Here is a 23,040-nt window from a genome sequence, read left to right on the forward strand (position 1 = left end):
GACAATGAAGTAGGGGCTGTAAAACCCTGACCTCATCTCGGCTGGAGGGACCGTCTCGATTGCACCCTTCGCCAGCAGGGGCGCAATCTCCGCTCTCATGACCGGGGCATTGCCACCGACCATCGTGGAGCGAACTCCCCTGAAATGGGGAAGAGACCGTGCGAACTGAATCGCGTAGCCGAATCTAATCGTTCTGATGACCCAGCGGGACAGGCCAGGAAGCTCTAACCAAGCTTCCAGGAAGTGTACCAGCGGGGTCATACGAACCACAGACGTCCCCCCGGAGGGGCAGCGAGGTGGGTCGACTGGCATGCGCGCAGGAGTTACCCCGCCCGGATGCACAGTCGAAGCCCGCTCCCCAACAGAAGAGACTAGGGAAGGACCAGCGTTCCACGGGGGTCTGTTCTGCCGGGGGTCTGGCGATAGAGGGGGAGGGGAGTGGCGTAGTCGAGGGACGACACACGCTCCCTTCCGCACCCTCAGAGACAGAGAGGAATGAGTGGGCTGACGCACTGGAACGTCGAGCACACTCATTCCTGTCTGTGTACTCAGTGATGATGTCAAGTCTTTCTTTAACCAACTCAGGGTACTGCCCACCCGTGGGTGAGCAGCGGGGAGCTGAGAACAAAAGATTCTCCCCCGGCCCTCCACCGGGGGAAGGAGGGGGCCTGCTACCACCTCCTGGGAAACACTCGACTTCATCACTGAGCAGCCCATCTCAGGAGCGTCGCTTAGCCTGGCGTTTAGCGGGGCGTGCGGCCTGAGGGGGCTGTGACGCCTGCCTGCGGCCTCCTCCGCGCCGCGACTCGGATGAAGGCTGCTGCTGGGGCCGCGTGGAAGGGAGGGGAGTTGCAGGGGGGCGTCCTCGGCGGCGAGCAGGGGGAGGCGTCTGTACCGACGGCTGGGTGGAGGCAGCAGCTGGCCGTCGGGGCAGAATATGTTTGATCGCCTCCGTCTGCTTCTGGGCAGTCGAGAACTGCTGGGCAAAGTCCTCGACTGCACCGCCGAAAAGGCCAACCTGGGAGAGCGGGGTGTCGAGCAGACGAGTCCGCTCGGCATCCCGTGTGTCTGCCAGGTTAAGCCAGAGATGGCGCTCCTGGACCACGCTAGTGGCCATCACCTGACCAACGGAGCGAGCGGCCACCTTCGTCGCCCGGAAGGCAAGGTCTGTGGCGGCTCGCAGTTCATTAAAGGCCGTTTGGTCAGTCCCCCCCTCGTGCATATCTCTGAGCAGTTTGGCTTGGAAAACCTGCAAAGTGCTCATCGCATGCAGGGCGGAGGCCGCCTGTCCCGCCGCTCTATAGGAACGCGCCGCCATAGCAGACGAGGACCTACAAGCTTTGGATAGGTGCTTGGGAGGACCACGGGAGGAGGCGCTCTGTGGACACAGCTGCATCGCAACAGAGCGCTCCACCGGGGGCATCCCAGTGTACCCACGGGCGGCCCCACCATCGAGGGGAGGAAAGGCGGGGGAGGCTAGAGCGCGCTCTCGGGAGGACAAAGGAGCCTTCCAAGTGCGCGTCAGCTCCGCATGCAGCTCGGGGAAAAAAGGTATTGGGGTCTGCTGTGGCCTTGCGCCGGCAGCCTTGCCCAAAAACCAATTATCCATCCGTGAGAGATCGGGGCAGGGCGGAGGGTTCCACTCCACTGGCGCTCGCTGGCTCTAACACTCGAGCGGGGGGTGTGGGCCGAGGAACTATCGTCGGGGCTTTGTTCCACACCATCAGATCACCCTGCCCGTGAGCCGAAGAGCTTCTCGTGGAAGAAACAGATCGAGTAGCGGGGACGGGGACTCTCACTTTAGTCAGATTACTGAGTCTAGATCTCAGTGTAGAGATGGTCATGTTCCCACAGAAAGAACATGAGTCATCCACGAACGCTGCTGCTGCATGCTGAATGCCCAGGCACACAGAGCAGCGATCGTGACCATCAGAAGATGACATGAATCGACCGCACCCAGAAGAACACGGGCGAGACATCTTTAAAAAGACGTGCCACGTGCAGCTCTTTCAATGAGAGGAGGAAATTCACTCTTTCAGCGCTGAGGCGACCAGGGAGAAGCGCAAAGTCTGGCAGACCCCTGCTCAGATCGCAGGCGATGCAGAATCTCGCTGGGTACCGCCGTCACACCAACACTGAAGAGGACGCTCGTCTCGAAGAGTCTTGAATCAGTGAGAATGGCTTTAGGAGTGAAGAGGTCTCTTGGCTCCGAAGCGAAAACATACTGCGGTTGCGTTCACTTCCTCCTTTTATACCCACTGCGTGGGGCGGAGATACGCTATGCAAATTCCGCAGCCCCAAGGTATTTTCATGCCATTGGCTCGTTTTTAAATACTCGAAGAGGATTGGCTTTCTATGCGAAACCCCCATTCTCTGTCACTTCTGACGTAACTCGAAGTGACTACGAAAGGGAACTAAATATTTTTTATTATTTATTCGCCTTGTGCTAATTACATGTACCTACCCAGTCTGTCTAAAATTAAACTGGTAAATGCATTTAATGAATTCTCCAGCTTGATTGTAACAGTTCTCCTTGATTTCTATCTTTGTAGATTATTGTGTGAGGGAAAACATATTCCATGACCTCCAGATGTACTTTTTTTCTAGTTCTTTATTTTTCTTACAAGATCAAATTTGTACTCAGAAGATAGCATGGATATTGCATTTCCTAACTGCTCTCTTCTCTGCTTCTCTGTCCTTGTCTGAATACATGCTTCCTTGCAGTAAATAAGTAATTCCACTTTTCTTTCATTGCTCTGTGGTCTGATAACTGTGATACACTCCTAAAGCTATCAAAAGCTATCAACCATTATGTGTTATAAGTGAATAAGACATTACTTCAAGTTCAAGTTAAAGGTGCTGTAGGAATTTACATTTGGAATTCAACATAGAATATTCCACTCAACAGTTATCACTGTCTCTGTGACAAGCCCAAGCTCTGTAAACAGAAGATGATAGATAGATAGATAGATAGATAGATAGATAGATAGATAGATAGATAGACAGACAGACAGACAGACAGACAGACAGACAGAGTTTTGGGTTGCCCTTACGAATTGCAGTATATTGGAATATACCATGTGATATATTATTATGATATACATACCTTATGCTGGTAACCAGCAATGTCGGATTTTTCAGCAGGCATTATCCCATGCAATATATTCCCATATACAGTATAGGATTCAATATTTATATTGTCCAATATATTGCAATATATGCATAGTCCATATATATATATATATATATATATATATATAAGCACTGCCACACAACAACACCAAGTCCACGCGCCTGCGTACAACCTTCACTGTCATGCAGACTTTAGCGTTTTTACCCTTTACACGGGAACGCGGAAGGGGAGCGTTTTTAAGATTTCCACTCTGGAGGGTGGTTTCACTTTTTTGCGTTTTTAAGCCTCCAAAACGCCATCCCCGTGTAAACGAAAGGCAATCCAATCAAAATATTTTTACGTTTTCACCCACGAGGGTTCTCGTGTAAACAGGGCTAGTTCAGTCCTTGTGAGTTCTTGATGTTGTAATGTTTGTTGTTGTTGTGAGTGTTCTGTCACTTACCCTGGTTTACCTGTTTGTTTGTTTGTTTATTAAAGTGCTTGCGATTGGTGAGCACTATATTCCATTTTTATTATATTTTTTATGTCATTAAATAATTGTTATTATAACAAAAATTGCATTATATTTAATTTAATTTGTTATTTTAAACCTTTAATAATACCAGCAGAACCGTTTGGCACCAGACAGGGGCAGTCGACCCGGGGTATTTTATGTAGCTCACAATGTTTTCTCTTCCAAATTGAAATTTTACTACGGCCATTGAAACAATTTATAACGGAACATGTTTTCCCACTCGACATTATAATAGTTGTAACATTAGTGACAGTCGTAAATCGCGGGCTGTTTATACCAGTGGACGCAAGTTGCAACTAAAACAATAGGAGGCAATGGCGCAACACTACCCAGCAACAGCTCAGTAATGGCGCCCGCGTACTTCTGGTAGTTTTGCCGGATTCGTCTATATGTATGCATATATTTCCATATAATTATTGTACATTTATTTAGAATATATTCCACAATATATTGCACAATATATTGAACACATATCTATACATATATGTATGCATATAATTCCATATAATTGTACATATATTTAAAATATATTCCACAATATATGGAACACATATCTAAAATATTTTATTTATATATTTCCATATAATTTCATACATATATATATATATACTGAAATTTATTCTACCATATATTGAACATGCATGGGACCTTATATCTTTACATATATTACCAATACATTATCCCATACAAATTGTAATACATTATGGTGGATATTAATAAATCTAAAATTGCACATATTTGGGATATATAATTACATATATTATATATTCATTAACCATATATTTCAATATATTTAAAGCGGCAATCATTTGTATATTTTGCAATATATTACAATGTATGTAATATATTGTATAATATATTTATCATCAATATATTACTTCATGTATTTCCAATATAATATATTGGAAAATGGAAAGGAAAATAATATATTACAATATATTTCAAGTAATATATTGGTAAATATATTTTTCTTTCAAGGGTGTGTTTCACGAAAGTATTGTTAGCCACATATGGTCACAAGTTCTGTCATTATCAGCATAGTTCAACGAGTCTGGGTTTTCCGTAACCATAGTTTCAACGAACATTCGCTAACAGCATCGCAAAGTTGTGTGGTTGGAACAACAGATCTCAACCTGTAGTTAGAAGCATAATTTCTTGTTTGTATAACATGTGGATTTAATAAATCCTTATCTTGAGCAAAATAAGCTAGCTGACATTCAGTAAGATTTAATGTGTGTACATGCTCTATAAGAGCGAGCCTATGATTGAATCTGGAAATAAAGCAAAATAACTGAGAAATATGAGAATTAATCCTCAGATGCCATGTCCGTAATTTATAGAAAAAAATCTAAAGCATTAATTTGATCTCTAACTGATTAATTAAAATTAAAGTTATTACTCCATCATGTAACATCAACCAATGTGGTTGAACGACAAAATTGCGACAATATGTGATGCGAACTGGGAAAACCCACTACATGGTGAAATTTGACAAATTACAGGTTTTGAGACCCTATTAAAGCTGGGTTCAAGCCCTTTCCAAATCTTTTTTTATTTATTTTATAGTTTGTCTGTAACAAAATTTGTGGTTATCTGAAGTTGGCTGATCGCTATGATTTTCAGAAATGGAATTTTGAGGAAAAAATGATTTAATTAACTGTCAAGTCCTGTTAGCTGGACTACTGGCACTCTTTATTTATTTCCTTTTTTTCATATGACATATTTTAGTAATCATCATAGATTAGGTATCCTTTAAAAGCTTACAAACTCAATATTCATCCTGTGAAAACCGTTTTGAAATTGGACGATTGAGAGGCTAGCAAGATCTTTTAAGCGAGCAGCTTCAAACTCTGTCTGTTGTTCTCTTGTACTCCACACCACATGATGAAGCTGGATAAAAATAAATAAAAACTTGCGTGCTGTTGTAGTTCACCCAGGACTGGACTTCATCCAGGACTGGACTAGAGGTCACACTGGGCTGTCAGTGACAGCATTCCCTACGGTCATAGCCCAAGTCCACAGGAAACCTCTATAAACATAGTTTAATGGCCTACCTGGGTTTACTCAAGGGCCTAGGACTGCAACTTCAAATTAGAAGGGGTCCCTTATAGGGAATGTGGCTAGGGAACCCGAAGAAACCCCAGCCAGTCACTATTTGGGGACGTACCACCCGAAATACCACCAGGGCTGCCTGACCTGGTGTCACTTACATACTGTAGACACTTCAGTCTGACCACTTCCTGTCTGTCTGAAGACAGAGCCTCTGGACACTTGCCTTTAGCTAGCTGCGAAGCTAGCAGTGAACCATAGCAATGCTCTGGCTACAAGGGAGTGTAATTCAAAAACCAGAATAAAATGAAGTTTCGAACTCTCTGCTCAGAACGAGACATCGTGGTGCTTTTTGCGTAGGCAGGAACAAAGAAGCACCTGGCAAACACAAACAAAACCACAAGTTCAAGCACAACACAAACATAGAGACATGAAACAAAGACAACACAGATAAAGCTGCCAGGGCAGAACGCTGACAGTACCCCCCCAAAACAGGCAATGAAGTCTTTGGAGGCAACAGATGGGGGGTGGGTGGGGTGTAAACATCGAAGTCCTAAACTGACCAGGGAAAACAGAGGGAGGGATGGGACAGGTGGAAACAGAACTGGGAAAAAAGTTCAAGGCTGACAACGGAGGTGTCGACTTAGGGAAACCATAAACAGGAAACGCAGAAGGTGGGATGGGAGGAATGGGAACTTGATTGGAGGTACTCTTGGACACAGGAACTGGCCTAACTGGTCTGGACTTCCAACTGGGCTTGATAGGCTTGGGTGCAAAGACAGGACTGGCAAGATTGGTGAACGTCTTGAAATCAGGGACAGGGACTGACTCAGAAGTGCCCTCCTGGGCGGTGCTGACGTGCACGGGGACTGGGCCCTCCTGGGCGGCGCTGGCGTGCACGGGGACTGACTCGGGAAGGCCCTCCTGGGCTGCGCTGGCGAGCACGGGGACTGACTCGGGAGCGCCCTTCTGGGCTGTGCTGGCGTTCACGGGGACCGACTCGGGAGCGCCCTCCTGGGCTGCGCTGGCGAGCACGGGGACCGACTCGGGAGCGCCCTCCTGGGCTGCATTCTCTAGAGCAGCGGACTCAGGAACTGCTTCCTCTGAAGCGGCGGGCTCGGGGACCGCCCTCTCTGAAGCGGCGGGCTCGGGGACTGCCCTCTCTGAAGCGGGGGGCTCGGGGACTACCTTCACAGCAGCGGGCTCGGGGACCGCCTTCACAGCAGCGGGCTCGGGGACTGCCCTCACAGCAGCGGGCTCAGGGACCGCCTTCACAGCAGCGGGCTCGGATTCTGTGGACATGGCAGGCTTGGCAGTAATTTCTAGGATCTTGACAAGGCTTGTTAAACATTCAAGAAGGCATCTGCAGCAATGACAACAGGCATCTTGGGACTGGCTTCAGTGAACATGACAGGGCTGGTAGAGATTGTCTCAGAGGAAATAACATTACTAGTCAACGGCTTAGAAATTGACTTCATTGGACTAGATACCTCAGGAACCACTGGACCTGGAGCTTGGGAAAGGAGAAACATAGATTGTTTAGTGCGAGCCTTTCTCCTATTCTTTCATTTTTGTCGAGCTGATACTGCTTGCTGGGCTGCTTCTGTAGTATCAACAGCTAACTCTGCCAACCCAGGCAGAAAAGCAGTGACCTTCATTGAATCAGCACTGACTGAAACAGATCTGGCAGACTCTGAAGTAACAGGGAAACTCTGGGTTGTTACAGGGAAAACGGAGGTTAAATCGGCAGACTCAGAGATGGCTGGAACTGACGTAATAGTCTCAGGAACAACTGGAACTGGAGCCTGGGAAAGGATAAACATACTGTAGACTGTTCAGTGCAAGCCTTTCTACTATTCTTCCTATTTCGACGAGCTGATACTGCTTGCTGGGCTGCTTCTGTAGTATCAACAGCTAACTCGGCCAACCCAGGCAGAAAAGCAGTGACCTTCATCAAATCAGCACTGACTGAAACAGATCTGGCAGGCTCTAAAGTAACAGGGAAACTCTGGGTTGTTACAGGGGAAACAGAGGTTAAATCGGCAGACTCAGAGATGGCTGGAACTGACGTAGTAGTCAGGGAGGAGTACTGAGGGAAGACAGAGGTTGATTTGACTGTGTCTTGAACAACAGCTTTTGACTCAGTTCTTAAAGTGACTGGGACTGACCTGGATGCCTGAGAGATGATGGTGATTGGTTTGACTGACTCTGGGGTAGCTGTGGTGGACTGAACTGCCCTTTTCCGTCTGAGTCTTAGTCTCTTAGTGAAAGCCAGAGGAGGATCATAGATGTGACGAGACAGGTGAGGAAGGGCAGGATGGTTGTTGACAGCAGATTCTGGTGGACTTGGCGGCATTCCCCACTTACTGCGATTACCAAGGTACCTAGAGAAACCCCAGAAATCCAGAATACGGAGAGAATCCATCTCCCATGCAGGCAAGGGGTCATCCAGGCAGAAGTTAAAGATATCCTTGAGAGCAGCATCATTATAATCTAGCCCCACAGACATGGTCCAGAAGAATTGAGCAAAACCCCCAACCTCAAAGCCATCCTGGCGAAGGGAAGTGAGACCACGATGACGAGCCATCCTCTCCTGGAAGTTAGCAGGTGGCAGGATCTTGATGCTCATTCTGCTGAGTCCTGAATTGGCCTGTTCGTTCTGTCACGGGTCTCTGAAGGAGGACTCAAATGCAGAATGCGAATTAACAGGTTTATTGACAAACAGCAGACAGATGACAGGATGTGGCGGGAGAGGTGAACAGTCCAGACAATGGGCAAGGATGACACAAAGACAGGGGTTGAAGCTAGCCGAGCTGCCGTTGATAGTTGCACAAGATGTCTGTAGGCTGGAGAGTAGCAATGACAGAATAGTATGAGCCCTGAGGCTACCACCAGTAACCAGACGGGAAACTGCATGTGCAAAAGCAAGGCACACAGGGATCTCAGGCCCAGCACCAGGGTTTCTCCAAAGCTGAGAGTGTTAGCTGCCAGGGGAGCTCTGCTAGCAGGACTGGATGCACAGAAGATTAGACAAACAGGACTGATGGCAGAACTAAAGCACAAAGTACTTCTACAAATAAATCACAGAAAACTCTAGAAACAAGAAACACTATGTTGCACAGAAGTACACAGTTGTACAACGTTTAACGAACTGGCAAACACATGAGGGAAAGAGCACACATATAAGAGCTTAGAACAAGAGGAACAGGTGTACACACACAGGTAAACGAGGACTCAAACAAGGGAGCAGAGAACATGAGGAACAGGTGACACTCAGGCAAATGAGGACTCAACTAGACAAGAGGGCGTGGTACAGGGAAACAAGGAGGCAGGAACAAAGAAGCACATGGCAAACACAAACAAAACCACAAGTTCAAGCACAACACAAACATAGAGACATGAAACAAAGACAACACAGACAAAGCTGCCAGGGCAGAACCCTGACAAATTTAACTCGTAAGCTACTAAAGGATCGGACCTGTTTGCCCAATAGTGGCAAGAAACATACGTATATAATGTTTAACCGACGCTGATGTGCGAGGGTTTCTCCCATCCCCATACAACGTCTTTTCTCTGTCTTTTAACTGCCCTGACAAGAACGTTGGTCTCACCGGCTGTGAACTCTCCTGGCGCACGCCTGGTAAACCCGCCGTTATAATAACAATCAGTCATGCAACATGCGCACCGGTTCTTAAAGGGTATGTTGGATGGCGCTCTGATTTCACGTTATTCACGTTTATTTCATGTTACGCCAAAACCACACCTATGAATAATGAAGCTACTTCAGACCAACCCCTTTTAGATTTGCGCCAGGCGCAGGAGGCATTTATCCCGCCGGGAAAATAGCAACAGCGCCGGGACCTGCCCACAAAGTTACTTGCGTTTTGCGCTTTGACACTTGCGTTTCAGATTGTTAAAATAGGGCCCTGTGTGCACTTGTGCTGGATAACCTCCCTCAGATTCCTCTTTTTGCAGGAGTCACACCTCTTCTGCGCCCTGCTCCTCCATGGATGGGGTGCATGAGTGGCGACACTGGCTCTCTGGCCCAGTCTACGGTCCTCGGACCATGAAGGGCCAGGCCCTCCCATCTGCCTGGGCGTGGACCTGGATCTCAGCAGCATGTCCAAGTCCTAAAAGCAGCTGAGCGTGCATTCGCCCGCTTGAACATCCCAACCACCACGGAGGTGCTGAAGAGTTCAGAGTGCAAGGCCTTCTCTTTCTCCCCGATGTCGGTCAGGTTTAAACACAGATGTCTCTCCGTGACCACCATCGCTGCCATAGACCGACCGATCGCGGCAGCAGGTTGTTTGGTGGACCAGAGGGCAAGATCTGTGGTTTGGTGCAGCTCAATGACTGCCTCGGGGGACATCCATGCCCCCTGGTCGTGATCCTGCAGCAGGTCGGCCTCGTACCGCCATGGTGTGCAGAGCACCACCGGCCTGACCCGCTGCCGTGTATGCTCTGCCATTCAAACACGCTGTTGTCTTTATCGGTTTGGATGGCAGGGTTGGAGCTCTCAGTGTCGTGGGATAGTTAGCAAACGAGATAGTTAGCAAACGTCTCGTCAATGAGTGGCATCGACACATACCCATGGTCTGCGATCCCCTCGACATCAGCGAAACTACCCTGCTGATGTCGGGCAGAGTATGGGCTCTTCCATGCCCTCTCGATCTTCTTGTGAAGATCAGGAGGGAATCGAAACCTCACATGAGCTGGTGGCCTATGGCTGGGTAGAAACCGTTCGTCAAGCCAAGTCAGCTTTAGCCTGCCGGTTTTGCACTCCATAACAGCTCTGCATACAGGGGGTAGGGTGGTTGAGAGGGCTTAGGATCTACATGATTGTCACCCTCATCAACCATCTTCTGCTCATCCAGAAGAGCACTTGTTGCAGGAACAGTAGGAGAATAATCCTTGTCATCCACTTGCAGGTCACCCTCGTCAGCCATAGAATCGTTGGAGAGGTTTACAGGTCATAGGTTTAATAAGTCATATGATTATAACTTTGTCACTTCTTTTGCTTCCTCTTGTACTATTGTTTAGTTATGATAACATAATTAATCCAGGAAACTGGAAAAACTTTTCAAAGCAACAAATGAATTGTCTCCTGTTTCAAGAGATCTGTACACAAATCAGCTACGATCAGTTTAAAAGAGTTTGTGTAATTGCAAAACATATGAAAACCAAGAAAATGTTTAATAAAAGCATAACCATAAGCAGTTGTGGTCTTGCTGGGATCATACCAGCACCCAAAAGACAACAAATTCTGGTCCCAGCATGCAAGACATACCTTATGCTGGTCCACCAGCACACCAGCATCCCATGCTGGGGACCAGCAACCAAGAAAACAGCATCCCATGCTGTAATCCAGAAAACCAGCAACCAGCATCCCGTGCTGGTCCCAGCATGCAAAACATACCTTATGCTGGTGTGCTGGTGACCAGCAATGTTGGATTTTTCAGCAGGGATGAGATAAAAAAATAAGTTATTTTAGTACAAGCAATGTTTTTTAAATGATTGCCTTTATTTTTAATCATTCATTCTGTTTAAATGAAGGCATTGCAATGTAAGGCTAAAGCATTTAACTGCAGAATGTGGAAGTTATAGATGAGTGGTGTTTGAAACAGCCTTGAACCGGATCCCTATTATGTGGCACTCAACGGCTGGGATATTGGCTACCAAGACTGAGATGAGATCTCCTCCTGTGAATGTTGGTGATGGATTGCTGTACCTTCCAGGTTTGAGCTAAGCAACGCCCCAATATTCCCGTAGAATAGAGTGACAGGCAATATATAACACATCAGTTTGGGCTGACTGCACCAGAGAAACTTTGTTTTTCTCTGTCTGGAGAGCAGCCCTGAACTGCTTGAATCTGTTGAATTTTTCCTCTCTTTCTGTTATTATGTCGTCCTCTGTTTTTGCCTGCAATAAAGAATCAGGGTTACTTTCTTGGAGAGTTTAATTTGAACACAGATAGCTTTTATCATTACAAAGCGATGAAAAATTTCGGCTGTTTTGACTAACAGTAAGACAACAATGTGATGTTTGAGTGTGACTGAGTAGCGATTTTTAGAGAGCATGGTACTGATAAAATACAGTTTGAAAAATAAAATACATTATAAATACATACTGATATAAAATAGTTTAATGATAGGATGATCAGTATAACATATATAACATATATTATTATACATTAGCTGCATAGTAATACGATAATACTGGAGATTTTGCTACTTTTTATCTCATAATAGATAGTAATGCAGATCTGCATATCAGTGAGCATGACTGCTTTACGTTATTTATACACTAATTAGTATGAAAATACAGAATATTTAACATTTAACAACCCGTTGATGCACTAATATAGTTTTTCAAATTATGCGTTCACGTGTGCGTATTTTGTGCATATACTTACTATTTGACTGGCTTCAAATGCAGCTTATCCAAATGGAATTAGAGTTGAAAACAATTTATACGTCTGAAAACAATTTTATTACCAATTTATAATTCATAATTCTTGAATTAATCAGTCTTTTGTTTTAAACTCATGCATTACATAATTTGACATCAAATGTTAAATATAAATATTAATATTTTGTGAGATATTAATTTCACAATATTTTGAAATTTTTTTAAATGGCAAAATGAAATGCAAAGTGCTTTTAAAGAGCTGATTAAAGCAATAAGAAAAACCCTTAGCCTAAAACCCCCTTAGCTGTTCTAAATTCACTGTAAAACACGGATTTTATAAAATGGCTACTCCATAAAAGTATTAATTTTAGTAATTTTTATTCATAAAATAAACACCGGCAACAAAAAAACAACGTTATAACAGATTTATTCCTCCGCCAATCAATGTAGTTCCAAAGAGGTTGCCAAGCAACACATGCACCAAGAATCATAAATGGCAGTAATACTAATGTAATGCAGTCACAGGTGTATGTTTGTTGATTAATTTACAATGGAACACGGTTCAACCAATCAGAATCAAGGACCAGAACTATCCATTTTATAAAGTATTTTAGAAGATGTTTTAAAAATTCGAACTATCCTTTTTATGGCAGCTATGCACATGTCATGATTATATGGTTGCATCTTATTATTTGCATGTTTGTAATCCTGGTGTGCTGACACCTGCAACATATTTGTTGGGTCTGAACCCACCATTTGAGAATGAATAATATATGATTTAAACTATTTTCTAGAATTTACAGTATTAATAACTGTAGCATCGAAAAATATCATTACCATAATAAAATACTGAAGGGTAAAATACAGTACTTACCATGCCTTGTTTAATAATTGCATGTGAGATGTACACATTTGCTGAAATAAACAACATTTATTAAGCATGATATTTATTCAAAATATGAGTTGGATTAATGGGCCTGGACAATATAACGGTCTGTCACAATTCTAGGGTTTTTATGTTGAGCAGTGAAAGCATGTGAAATATGTTTACAGGTTCAGCAGCAAAAACAGTCTGAGCATATGAGCTATTCTTGTGTTGGGCGCATAAGCCATGAAGGAAGGAAGAAGTGAAGGATTATTTATTTATTTCTGAAAGAACCTGTCAGAATTGCCTCCAAAGGATTGCAATCTTGAATGGTGGCCTGGTTCCCTAGTCCATACGTTAATAAATAATGGATATGTCAGGGCAACGTATGGGCTGTGCGTTATAATGAGCCTTCTGGAGCACATCAGCACACTGCCTGGACTGGTATTCATCTCGTGAAGAGACAAGGGTCTCAGCCATTGTCAGTGAACCCCCCTTGTTTCCCCGTCAGCCTTCTGTTTCTTAAACTTTACCCTCTTTTATAACCCACAGAAAACTTCCTAGCAATGTAGGTGACATTCCTACACATTTTTAGAAAATATACAAAGAAAATATACAGCACCGGTCAAATGTTTGGAAACATTGTTTTGTTTTTTTTGTTATGTTTTTGAAATTAGTCTCTTAATTTCACCAAGGCTTCGTTTATTTTATAAAAAATGCAGTAAAAAGAGTAATACTGTGAAATATTATTAAATTAACTGGTTTCTGTTGTAATATATTTTAAAATGTAATGTATTCCTCCGAATGCCATTATTCCAGTCTGTAGTGTCACATGATCTTTCAGAAATGATTCTAATATGCTGATTTGCTGCTAAAGAAACATTTCTTATTAATATTAATGTTAAACAGAGTTGTGCTGCTTAGTATTTTTGTGGAAAATGTGATTTTTTCTAGGATTCTTTAATGAATATAAAGGTTAAAAGAACAGCATTCATTATAAATAGAACTTTTTTTTAAAAAAAAACTATGTGTTAAGTTCATAAATGTATTTTTTGATCAATTTAATGTGCCTTTGCTAAATAAACGTTTTGTGTTTATCTATAATTGTGTTTATATATATACATATATATATATTCTTTATCCAAAACTTTTGAGTGGCAGTGTGTCATGATTGGGCAAACCAAATCCAGGGCTGTTTTTGTCATACTTTAGCTGATGTGTCTTTAATGTACGTCAGCAAGCGTGTTTCACTCTTAAGCTCATCCACGTTGACAGCCCACTGCTGATTGAATTTGAGTCTCGGCAGCATCTGCCATTATCATCCTCATGGTCTGAGTGGTTTATCTGTGGCCTCCACGAATCACCATATCAGTGCTGGTGGGGGTGGGAGAGAAGGGATATGATTGGATAGGATGCATGTACTTCTGTTTGTGTGCGTGTGAAATCTGTGTGTGTATTTTTACGTGAAAAATATGTCTGTGTTTTGTTTTTTGTTTTTCTTTTGCCATTTGATTAGGGTTTGATTATAAGTCAGCACTCATCTCTCCTCTCTTTCCTTCTACTCTCTCTCACCTCAATCAGAGCAGGACATACACAGCCCATGTCATTAACTGCACCTGCCATCCCCAATCAGTGTCAATGGCTGTTAGGACCTCCACTGCATCCAGAACTCTCTTTCATTCAGCCTGCCTGATTTTGACTCTGACATGTCTTCCTTTTGTGAGCAGGACATTGGACTGTATTCTTTATTCAGTAGATCTCAATCACATAAATACATCCATGCTGATAATCGAAGGCTTTAGGTAAGAATTGAGGTACACTGATTTGGACATTTTGTCAAATACAAATAATTGATCATTATGTTATGTTATGTTATGTTATGTTATAAATAATAATTGATATGACAGCCTGGTCTCATTGTTTATATGTGTGTACTCCTAACAGATACAAAAACATAATTTTTTGTACACATGGGTAGATGCTGAAATGTAGAATATGGATGTATTGGCAACATCTTAAATGTAAGCAGTATGTTTTCAAATATAGAAATGGAAAATATTTAAAAATCCTGGTAACGCTTTAGATTACAGCCCAGATAGTACTGCGTAGTTAAAGCGATTTTACAGTGTAACTTTCGGTAATTATAGTGTACCTATAAAGTACTTACATGTAAGTATGGAAACAGTAAAGTTTGGGGAATAAATGGGTTACAACCAGGATTACTTTAAATATTGTAGAATACCTGTATTCTACATAGACTGCACACCTTTTTGTAATAATACCAATACATACTATACTGGATTTTTTTTTTTTAAATTGCAGGGTATATCTATGCATTTATACACTAATCTTTTTAACAAAAGTGCACTGAAAAGTAAAACTATTGCACCTTTTGCTTAAATATTGGGTAAAGATACTCATTTCATATGGCGTTCCTTGTTACCCTCTTGTTCCATGTAGTTACAGGCTAAGTACAGTAAAAATACATACAGGAGTCGGAAACCTTTATTTGAAAAACAACTTAATTCAAAACAGATTTACAGCACTTCTTTTTCGTTTAATTAGCTCGTTTTGTCCCCCCTTTTTCTCTTGCTTGGCTTCTTCCTTTTATTTCTCTTCTTCTTTTTATTTCTTTCCACTGATGAATCTTAAGAAATCATGTCTCTTGCTATTATGTATTATGTATTAAAGGGCACCTATTATGCCCCTTTTTACAAGATGTAATGTTGGTCTCGGGTGTCCCCAGAATGCATTTGTGAATTTTGAGCACAAAATACCCGACAGTTAATTGATTATAGCCATTTGAAAATGACATTTTTGGGGCCTGTTTTACAATGAGCCGTTTTGGTGTGTACGACCTTAAATGCAAATGAGCTGCATAGCAGCAAATGCAAGCCCGCTTACGCTACGGGAACCCAATTTAAATTGCACCCAAAAATCTACCAGAACACTGACCCAAGGGCGAGTGCCCTGAGCTCACACAATATGGGCCGACATTGGGAATGGGCTTAATAAGAATGATATAAGGCAAACATGGTAACCTTAAATGCATAGAGGGTGCTTAACACTGTATAACAGTCAGGGGAGGCAATAGCCTGCCTGAAATGAAAACTTTGCAGTCCATGGAAGCGAGTCTGGCAGAACGTAGCAAATAAACTAAACTGACAACAGTCTAGCTTGGAGCACGGGAACTTCCAGGTTATAGAACCTTATAAATGTAGACGGAGAGGCCCAGCCTTCCACCATACAGATATTGTGAAGGGAAATCCCACTGGACCAGGCCCACGAAGAGGCATGCCTCTAGTGTAATGAGCTCTGTTGCCCATAGAGCAACAAAGGCTCTTATTTGTATAAGCCAGTGAGATATCGTTCACTATCCACCTAGAAAGGCTATGTCTCGAGGCAGCTAGATCAGCCACCAAACGAAACAAAGAGCTTTCCTGACCTTCTGAAAGCAGTCAAACGTTCCTCGTAATTCTCAGGGCCCACCGGGCAAAGGACATTCACGTCAGACTCGCTGTCAGATCCGAAGAGACGGGGAGATGACTTACGCTCTGAAAGGAGTGGCAAGTACTTTGGGGACAAAACCATTTCTTGGTTTGAGGATGACACCGTGGAGTCATTAGGCCCAAACTCGACGCGTTAACAGAAAGTGTGTGTAAGTAGGGGTGTGCGATATCACGATTTTTGGATAGTGGACGATTAAAATAGTGGACGTCTCGACGATCTGCTTTTGAAGAAATATCGTAGTATCATTCGTGCAATGCGATGTAGCCTACACATCACATGTTACTGAATAAGTCTATGTAGTGTTTTAATTTCATATTTGTTCATTTAATTACTTTCTTCAATGCTACTGCTAAATACACCTACTGTATCTTAAAAAAAATAAAGCACTGTTTATTTAATTTGAATATTAAGTTGTGTAATGTTTATCTTGTCTTATTTTTTTAATAACAAAGAAAATAATGACAAAGATTTTTATCTTCGCCACTGGCCTAAATGTATGCCTTTCTTTTCTTTTTTTGTTACTTTAGGCTTTTTTTAACATAGGGACATTAGTTTGGCTGTAATGAACAGCCACTTGCAAAATAGTAAAACCAACTTGAAAAAGAATCGTGATAAACAATCATGATAGTGATTTTCCTAAAAAAAAATCGTGATATGATATTTTTGCCATATCGCCCACCCCTATGTGTAAGTCACCCACCCGCTTGACTGAGGCGATAGCCACCAGAAAGGCGGTTTTCAGTGAGAGATACTTAAGGTCCATAGACTGTAGAGGTTCAAAAGGGGCACCCTTCATGGCCAAGGAAAGGTCCCATATGAGAACCGAGGGGGGGCGAGGAGGGTTCATCCTTCTAGCTCCCCTAAGGAAGCGGGACTACAAGGTCGGTCCTACCCAGTGAATGGCCATGCAAATGTTTGACAAACGCAGCAATAGCTGCCACATATACTGTACCTTGAGCGTGGATGGGGATTTACCCTTATCCAAGAGCTGTAGGAAGGAGAGAACCTTCGATACCCCACAATCTTGTGGATCCAGGTTGCGAGCTGAGAACCGAGTATAAAGAGGCCGCTCTAGCTTGCATAACCGTGTTTAACACTTCGTCAGGGAGACTGACGGGTACCCGTTGATGGCCCACACACACAGAGCCCAAAGCTCGGGTCGTGCGTGCCAAATCGTACCCCTGGCCTGTGAGAGGAGATCTCTCCTCACGGGACAGGCCACAGAGCCAAGCTCTAAAGCTGCATCAGCTCCGGAAACCAAACTTGGTTCGCCCAGAACAAAGCTACTAGAAGAGGAACCATTCTCCCTGATAACGCTTGATCACCTGTAGTAACAGTGTAATCGGAGGGAAAGCATAGAGAGGGCGGATGGGCCAGTGATGGGCCAGCGCGTTCTTGTTCTTTGTGAAGCATATTGGACACTGAGCGTTGACTTGAGACACAAAGAGGTTGACTTCCGCTGTGTCAAAGGTGTCCCACTAAAGCTGAACTGTCTGAGGGTGAAGGGACCATTCCCCTGGGGGAACGTTGTCCCTGCACAGCCTGTCTGGAGCCATATTCACATGACCTGGCACATGCGCCGATTTCAGCGAGAGTACTGTAGGTTGCACTGAACCCATAGAAGGAGGCGTTCTGCCAGTGCATGAAGGTTCCGTGATCTCAGATCGCTCTGTCGATTTATATTGGAAACCACCGTCATGTTGTCCATGCGGACAAGGACATGGTGGCCCTTTAGAAGGCAAAGGAGGAACGCAAATCCAAAATAGGCCAATATAATTTACGTAACATTCATGTGTGAAGTTTGCTTTCTCTAGGAATCTAAGCTGAAAGCTCTGTCATCATATGTTGCTTTTTACATTTTTTCTTAATTGGATGCGTGCGAAATGACTAAATTAGTGAGTATGTCTACACTGGATGAGTCTGTCCTTCTCATATATTGTCTCATATTTGTGTAAAATCACGGATCTATTACCTTGTGGCATTTTGTCCTCAACAATGTTCAATGTAATAAACATTTTGCAAAAGAAAACCTCAAGGTGCTGAAAACCCGGAGGTGTGGGCGTGAACACTATTATAAATAAAGTAAGACAGAAATCTTTTCCCTCAGCTGTAGGCAAAGGCAAGTGTGTCTCAAATCAATGGTTCTCCTGGGAGACTTGTGCTGAATGAATCCCCTATTTTAGTGCCATCTACTGTTTTAGTGAGAAAATCTGCAGGAGCATGGATTAGGAACTCGTTGAGTACGGTTTATTAAATCATGGGCATGAATTGTTAAACCGAGGGAACAGTTTAAGAATTTGTGAGTGCAGTTCACTGAGGGGACGGATTGCAAAACCGTTACCACGTTTTTTTTTTGTTTTGTTTTTTGGTAGGTTTTGGGGTAGGTTTAGAGACATAATATACAGATGTAAATGTCCGCATAAAACATGGAAACCCAACATGTTTGTGTATGTGTGTATTTTTTAACATTAGTTCTCGCAGTGAAGTAACATGAAGAAACTGTGAACAGCAGTATTTTTAAGTAAAACTAACAAAAAAGATTAACAAATGCCTTGCTCATGGTTAATATATGAACTGATGTAATACAACCTTGATGAAAAGTGTTACCAGAAAAAAATATAACATACAGATATGTTAGATATGCTTAATCATAATAACAGAAATTGTAAAATGATAATGGACTGCATTTATATAGTGCTTTCACAGACCCAATGGCCACCAAAGCCCTTTATATATTGCCTCACATACACCCATTCACTCACTCACCCACCTTTGGTGGTGACAGCCATGCAAAGCGCCATCCAGTTGGTCGGGAGAAACTGAGGTTAGGTTTCTTGCTCATGGACACCTTAACACTTGGTCAGGTGGAGCCGAGGATTGAACCAACAAACTTCCAGTTTGTAGACAACTTACGTGAACCACTGAGCCACTGCCGCCTCTGCAGGTAAAAGGCAGTATCAAAGAAGTCCAACCGGTGATGTGCTGCATTCAAAGTGCTAGGTGACAAAGGATCTTTTAATGCAGAATGATATACATGTATACCCATGTATTTGTCCTCACATCTTTTGATTGGAAATAAAACCTCAAAGTTACTTGCATGTCCTCATTCTATCCCTAAACCCCCCCCCCCCCCCCCCCCAATCACCTTCTCTTCCCCTCCCTCTCTCTGGTCTCTGGGTGGTTTGATGGAGTGATTTTGATAGAGTGCGCAGGCAGGAGAGAGCCGTCGTTGAGCTGTGCTAATTGAGCTCTCTTTGTGCCTGGTCACAGCAGTGAGGCGAGGAGAGACGGCTGGAAGTGAATTTGAGCAGCACTCAGGAAGCCTCAACCAGATCAATAGTGCGAGACTTAACAAAACGCAGACATGCCGGCCACGCACATTAGGGTCATTACTGTCTACAACGAGCCACATTTTTACTAGGGACTGATCAATGTAGGAATATAAGCCACATTTCTTTCAGTGGTTTCTTTTTCTATATATATATATATATATATATTAGTTTTTAGAAAAACACTGGGATTATATTTTTGTGTGTGTGGTTGGCAGTTATACAACATATACGTGAGAAGAGAATTACTCCTCTTTGTGCCCGTCTCTTTCTATTCCTCTCCTGCTCTTATTGAAGATATCATCATCCTGCACCCTTGGGCTAGGATATTGGATGATTTTGTGCTTTACCCCCTATGATTCAGAACATTCATTAAAATACTCTTTAGCTGCTCATCGTGAAAAATGGTTCTCCTTTTTTTCTTTTTTGAATGGACCTTTGAGGTTCAGGGAGCTCAGCTCCTTCAGAAAAGATCTGTGTCGGTCTAACCACATCTTTATTTAAGTAAGAGGTGACAAGTTCAAATGTCAGTTTTCATTAAGCACAACAAAATAGACTCGAATAACCACATTTTTTTCATTTTTTTTTTTTTTTTGGCATTGAGTGCAAACTGGAATGTCAAGTGTGAATATGAATGTCAAGTTCAAATGTAAGAAGTTTTGAGTTTTAATAATTCTGGAATGCCTCGGTGATAGATGCAGTTCTCGATTTCCCAGCTTCAATACAATGTGTAGGTTACTTTATTTTTTTACCGTTTACTAATTTCTTGTCATTTTTTTTTTATTTATTTGTGGTGATTATTATTATTAAATAAAATATCATTTATTATTATTACTATTATTTTTGTTTTTCAGTTTGTCACCCTTTATTTATTTGTGTTGATTATTATTGATTAAGATTTTAGAATGATAATAATAATAATAATTGTTATTATTATTCAGTTTGTCACCCTTTATAGTGGTTAGTATGTTAAATGGTGAAGTCCATGCACATCTGAAAGAAAGCAATTGTGATGAAGTGAAACCAGGTTTTGAATGTTGAATGAAACAACTCTAACCTTTTGTCATTACATTTGGTCACGTTTCGCCACTTGCTTGCTGGATAAATGTATCAGGTTGCTTGTACAGGATGATCTAATGATGTTTATTTATTTTGAATAAAAACGACCAACAATAAAACTTATATAATTTTATAATATAATCAGTAAATTACATAATTACTACACTGAACATGTGATTTACTTTAACACAGAAAGAATGAAATCAGCATAAGCTCTATATTTTCTGTATGGTTCACCTAAAAACAACTAAAGAAAAGGCTCATCTTAACCCTTTAATCTTTCTATCCCGTGGTCTTTCCCACCCAATACAATTGGGAAGTGTGGTTAATTGTGCAGTTGTAAAGAGAATCTAAAAATAATTTTGAAATGTATTTGTTATTGTATGACCTGTTTTGAGAAAGAAATTGATTTGTTCATATGAATACTCAAACAGGATACATACCTAACAAGATGTAGGATTCAATGTGAAGAGTTCAGATGCAAAAGCCTCTAAATGCCATTTGAAATTTTCTTCTAGAATGATCATTTTTATCAAGCTTGTATATTTAAGTTCAGTGATTTCACTTAAATGGCAATGATAATCACCTATTAATTGTTATTTAAGTGAAATTACTGAACTTAAACATACAACTTTGATAAAAATCATCATTAAAGAAGAAAATTTCAAATGGCATTTAGAGGATTTTGCATCTGAACTCTTCATGTCTTCTTTTATGTCAGTTGCAGATTGAATATGCTAATAAGCAAAGAGACTTATTTGACTTTCTGGTTAACATTTGGATTAATGTAGCAATATGATGAAATATAGCGACGTTTAATGCATTAACTAATGTGGGGCTGATTCTCTACTTTCCTTTTGTGTTTTCTCTAGAGAACACCGGTAAACAATGGGGAAGCATTTCGATGGTTCTTTTAGGACTCTGAACCAAGTGACATCCGCAGTGGTCACAGACTTTCTACAAAAGGAACTTGCAGGGCAACAGGGACCCAAAATGAAACCCAGACTGTGGATCACATGAGAGAGGGTGGGAAAAAAAACCTTTGTAATTTTATTTTCTGTGTAAGTAATATTGTAATTTTGGCAGCATCATAATGTATATTTTTCAGTGTCTATCAATGTGTTTCAGTGTCTTGGTTGTGCAAGTTGCAGCCATTCTTGTAAAGAACTGAGTAGACAATCATTACAAACAGGAGAAAATAATGTCAACTGATGGGCTATTGGCCAAAGGGATCACAAACCTCTTTAAAACACTACATAAATATTTAGATGGAGCAATAATCATAAAGGTAATTTGTCTCTGTCATCATATTCCAGCTTTCTCTGGAATGATCTTAAGAATACCTCTTTTCACCTAAACCAGTTTGAGAGGACACGTTGTGACCTCTGTTATTAATGTGATGTTTTGTAATTGACACACTATGTACGAACAGTAAACAAAAGCCAGTTTCTTTATTTTCAGGAGTGCTGATTTTGTGTGGCATATTGCAGTGCAGGGCACATTATCTTGTTGCCACGGCGCACTTTTAAAAGTCTGGTAAGACTGAGAGAAGGTGTTTTGAGGTTATTTGTATAGTCTCTCAAAGTTCGATTGCATTCCACTTAGTTTTGGTTTAAAAAAAATGCCTAAAGGTAGGTAGAGAACCAGTTAAGAGCTTTTGTGAACATTAAGATTAGTGACTTTATTTTTAATTCTCACAACACAGTAAACTACACATTCCGAAATTAATTATTCAATAAGTTGCTCATTGTCTTTACCCTAATGTTGCATGTGTAAATGTGTTTTAATTAAATAAAATTGTATATTGTTGTTGTGATGCTTTTATGTGTTAAAACAATAAAGGAAACAAAAAAAGTGTGATGAATGTAATTTGATGCCAGGAAACATTAACATTTTTATTATTTGTTTAAAGGGGTGGTTTACTGCTTTTTTGCTTTGCATGATTGTGTTTATGGGGCGCAATATAACATGTATTCGTGGTTTTTCTTTTTTTAAAAGTATTACTTTTCATAAATTTCACCTTTATTGTAAGCCGCTTTCTCCTCTTTCGTTTGAACGACCGGTTTACATCCTGATTTCGATAAAAACCACTCCCTCAGAAACAGGTAGTAGGCTCAGATTGGTTAGTTTGGGCCGGTGTGTTGTGAACTGTGTAGTGTACATTGTCCAGATA

The 23,040-nt window shown here is 42.0% G+C and overlaps 1 protein-coding gene across 3 annotated transcripts in view; it reads left to right on the plus strand.

Moving 5' to 3' along the window:
- cxxc4 (CXXC finger 4) overlaps nucleotides 1-22,741 on the plus strand; it is a 46,913-nt gene extending 24,172 nt beyond the window's left edge. For all 3 annotated transcript variants that reach the window (XM_039694323.2, XM_039694316.2, XM_039694330.2), the window contains one exon: nucleotides 21,740-22,741. In XM_039694323.2, coding sequence (XP_039550257.2) covers nucleotides 21,740-21,784 — 45 coding nt within the window. In that variant the 3' untranslated portion in view covers nucleotides 21,785-22,741. The remainder of the gene's footprint in view (nucleotides 1-21,739) is intronic.
- Nucleotides 22,742-23,040: the final 299 nt, after the last annotated feature.

This window comes from Pimephales promelas, chromosome 6 (genome assembly GCF_988280905.1).
Source record: "Pimephales promelas chromosome 6, fPimPro1.hap1.1, whole genome shotgun sequence".
Lineage (NCBI taxonomy): Eukaryota > Metazoa > Chordata > Actinopteri > Cypriniformes > Leuciscidae > Pimephales > Pimephales promelas.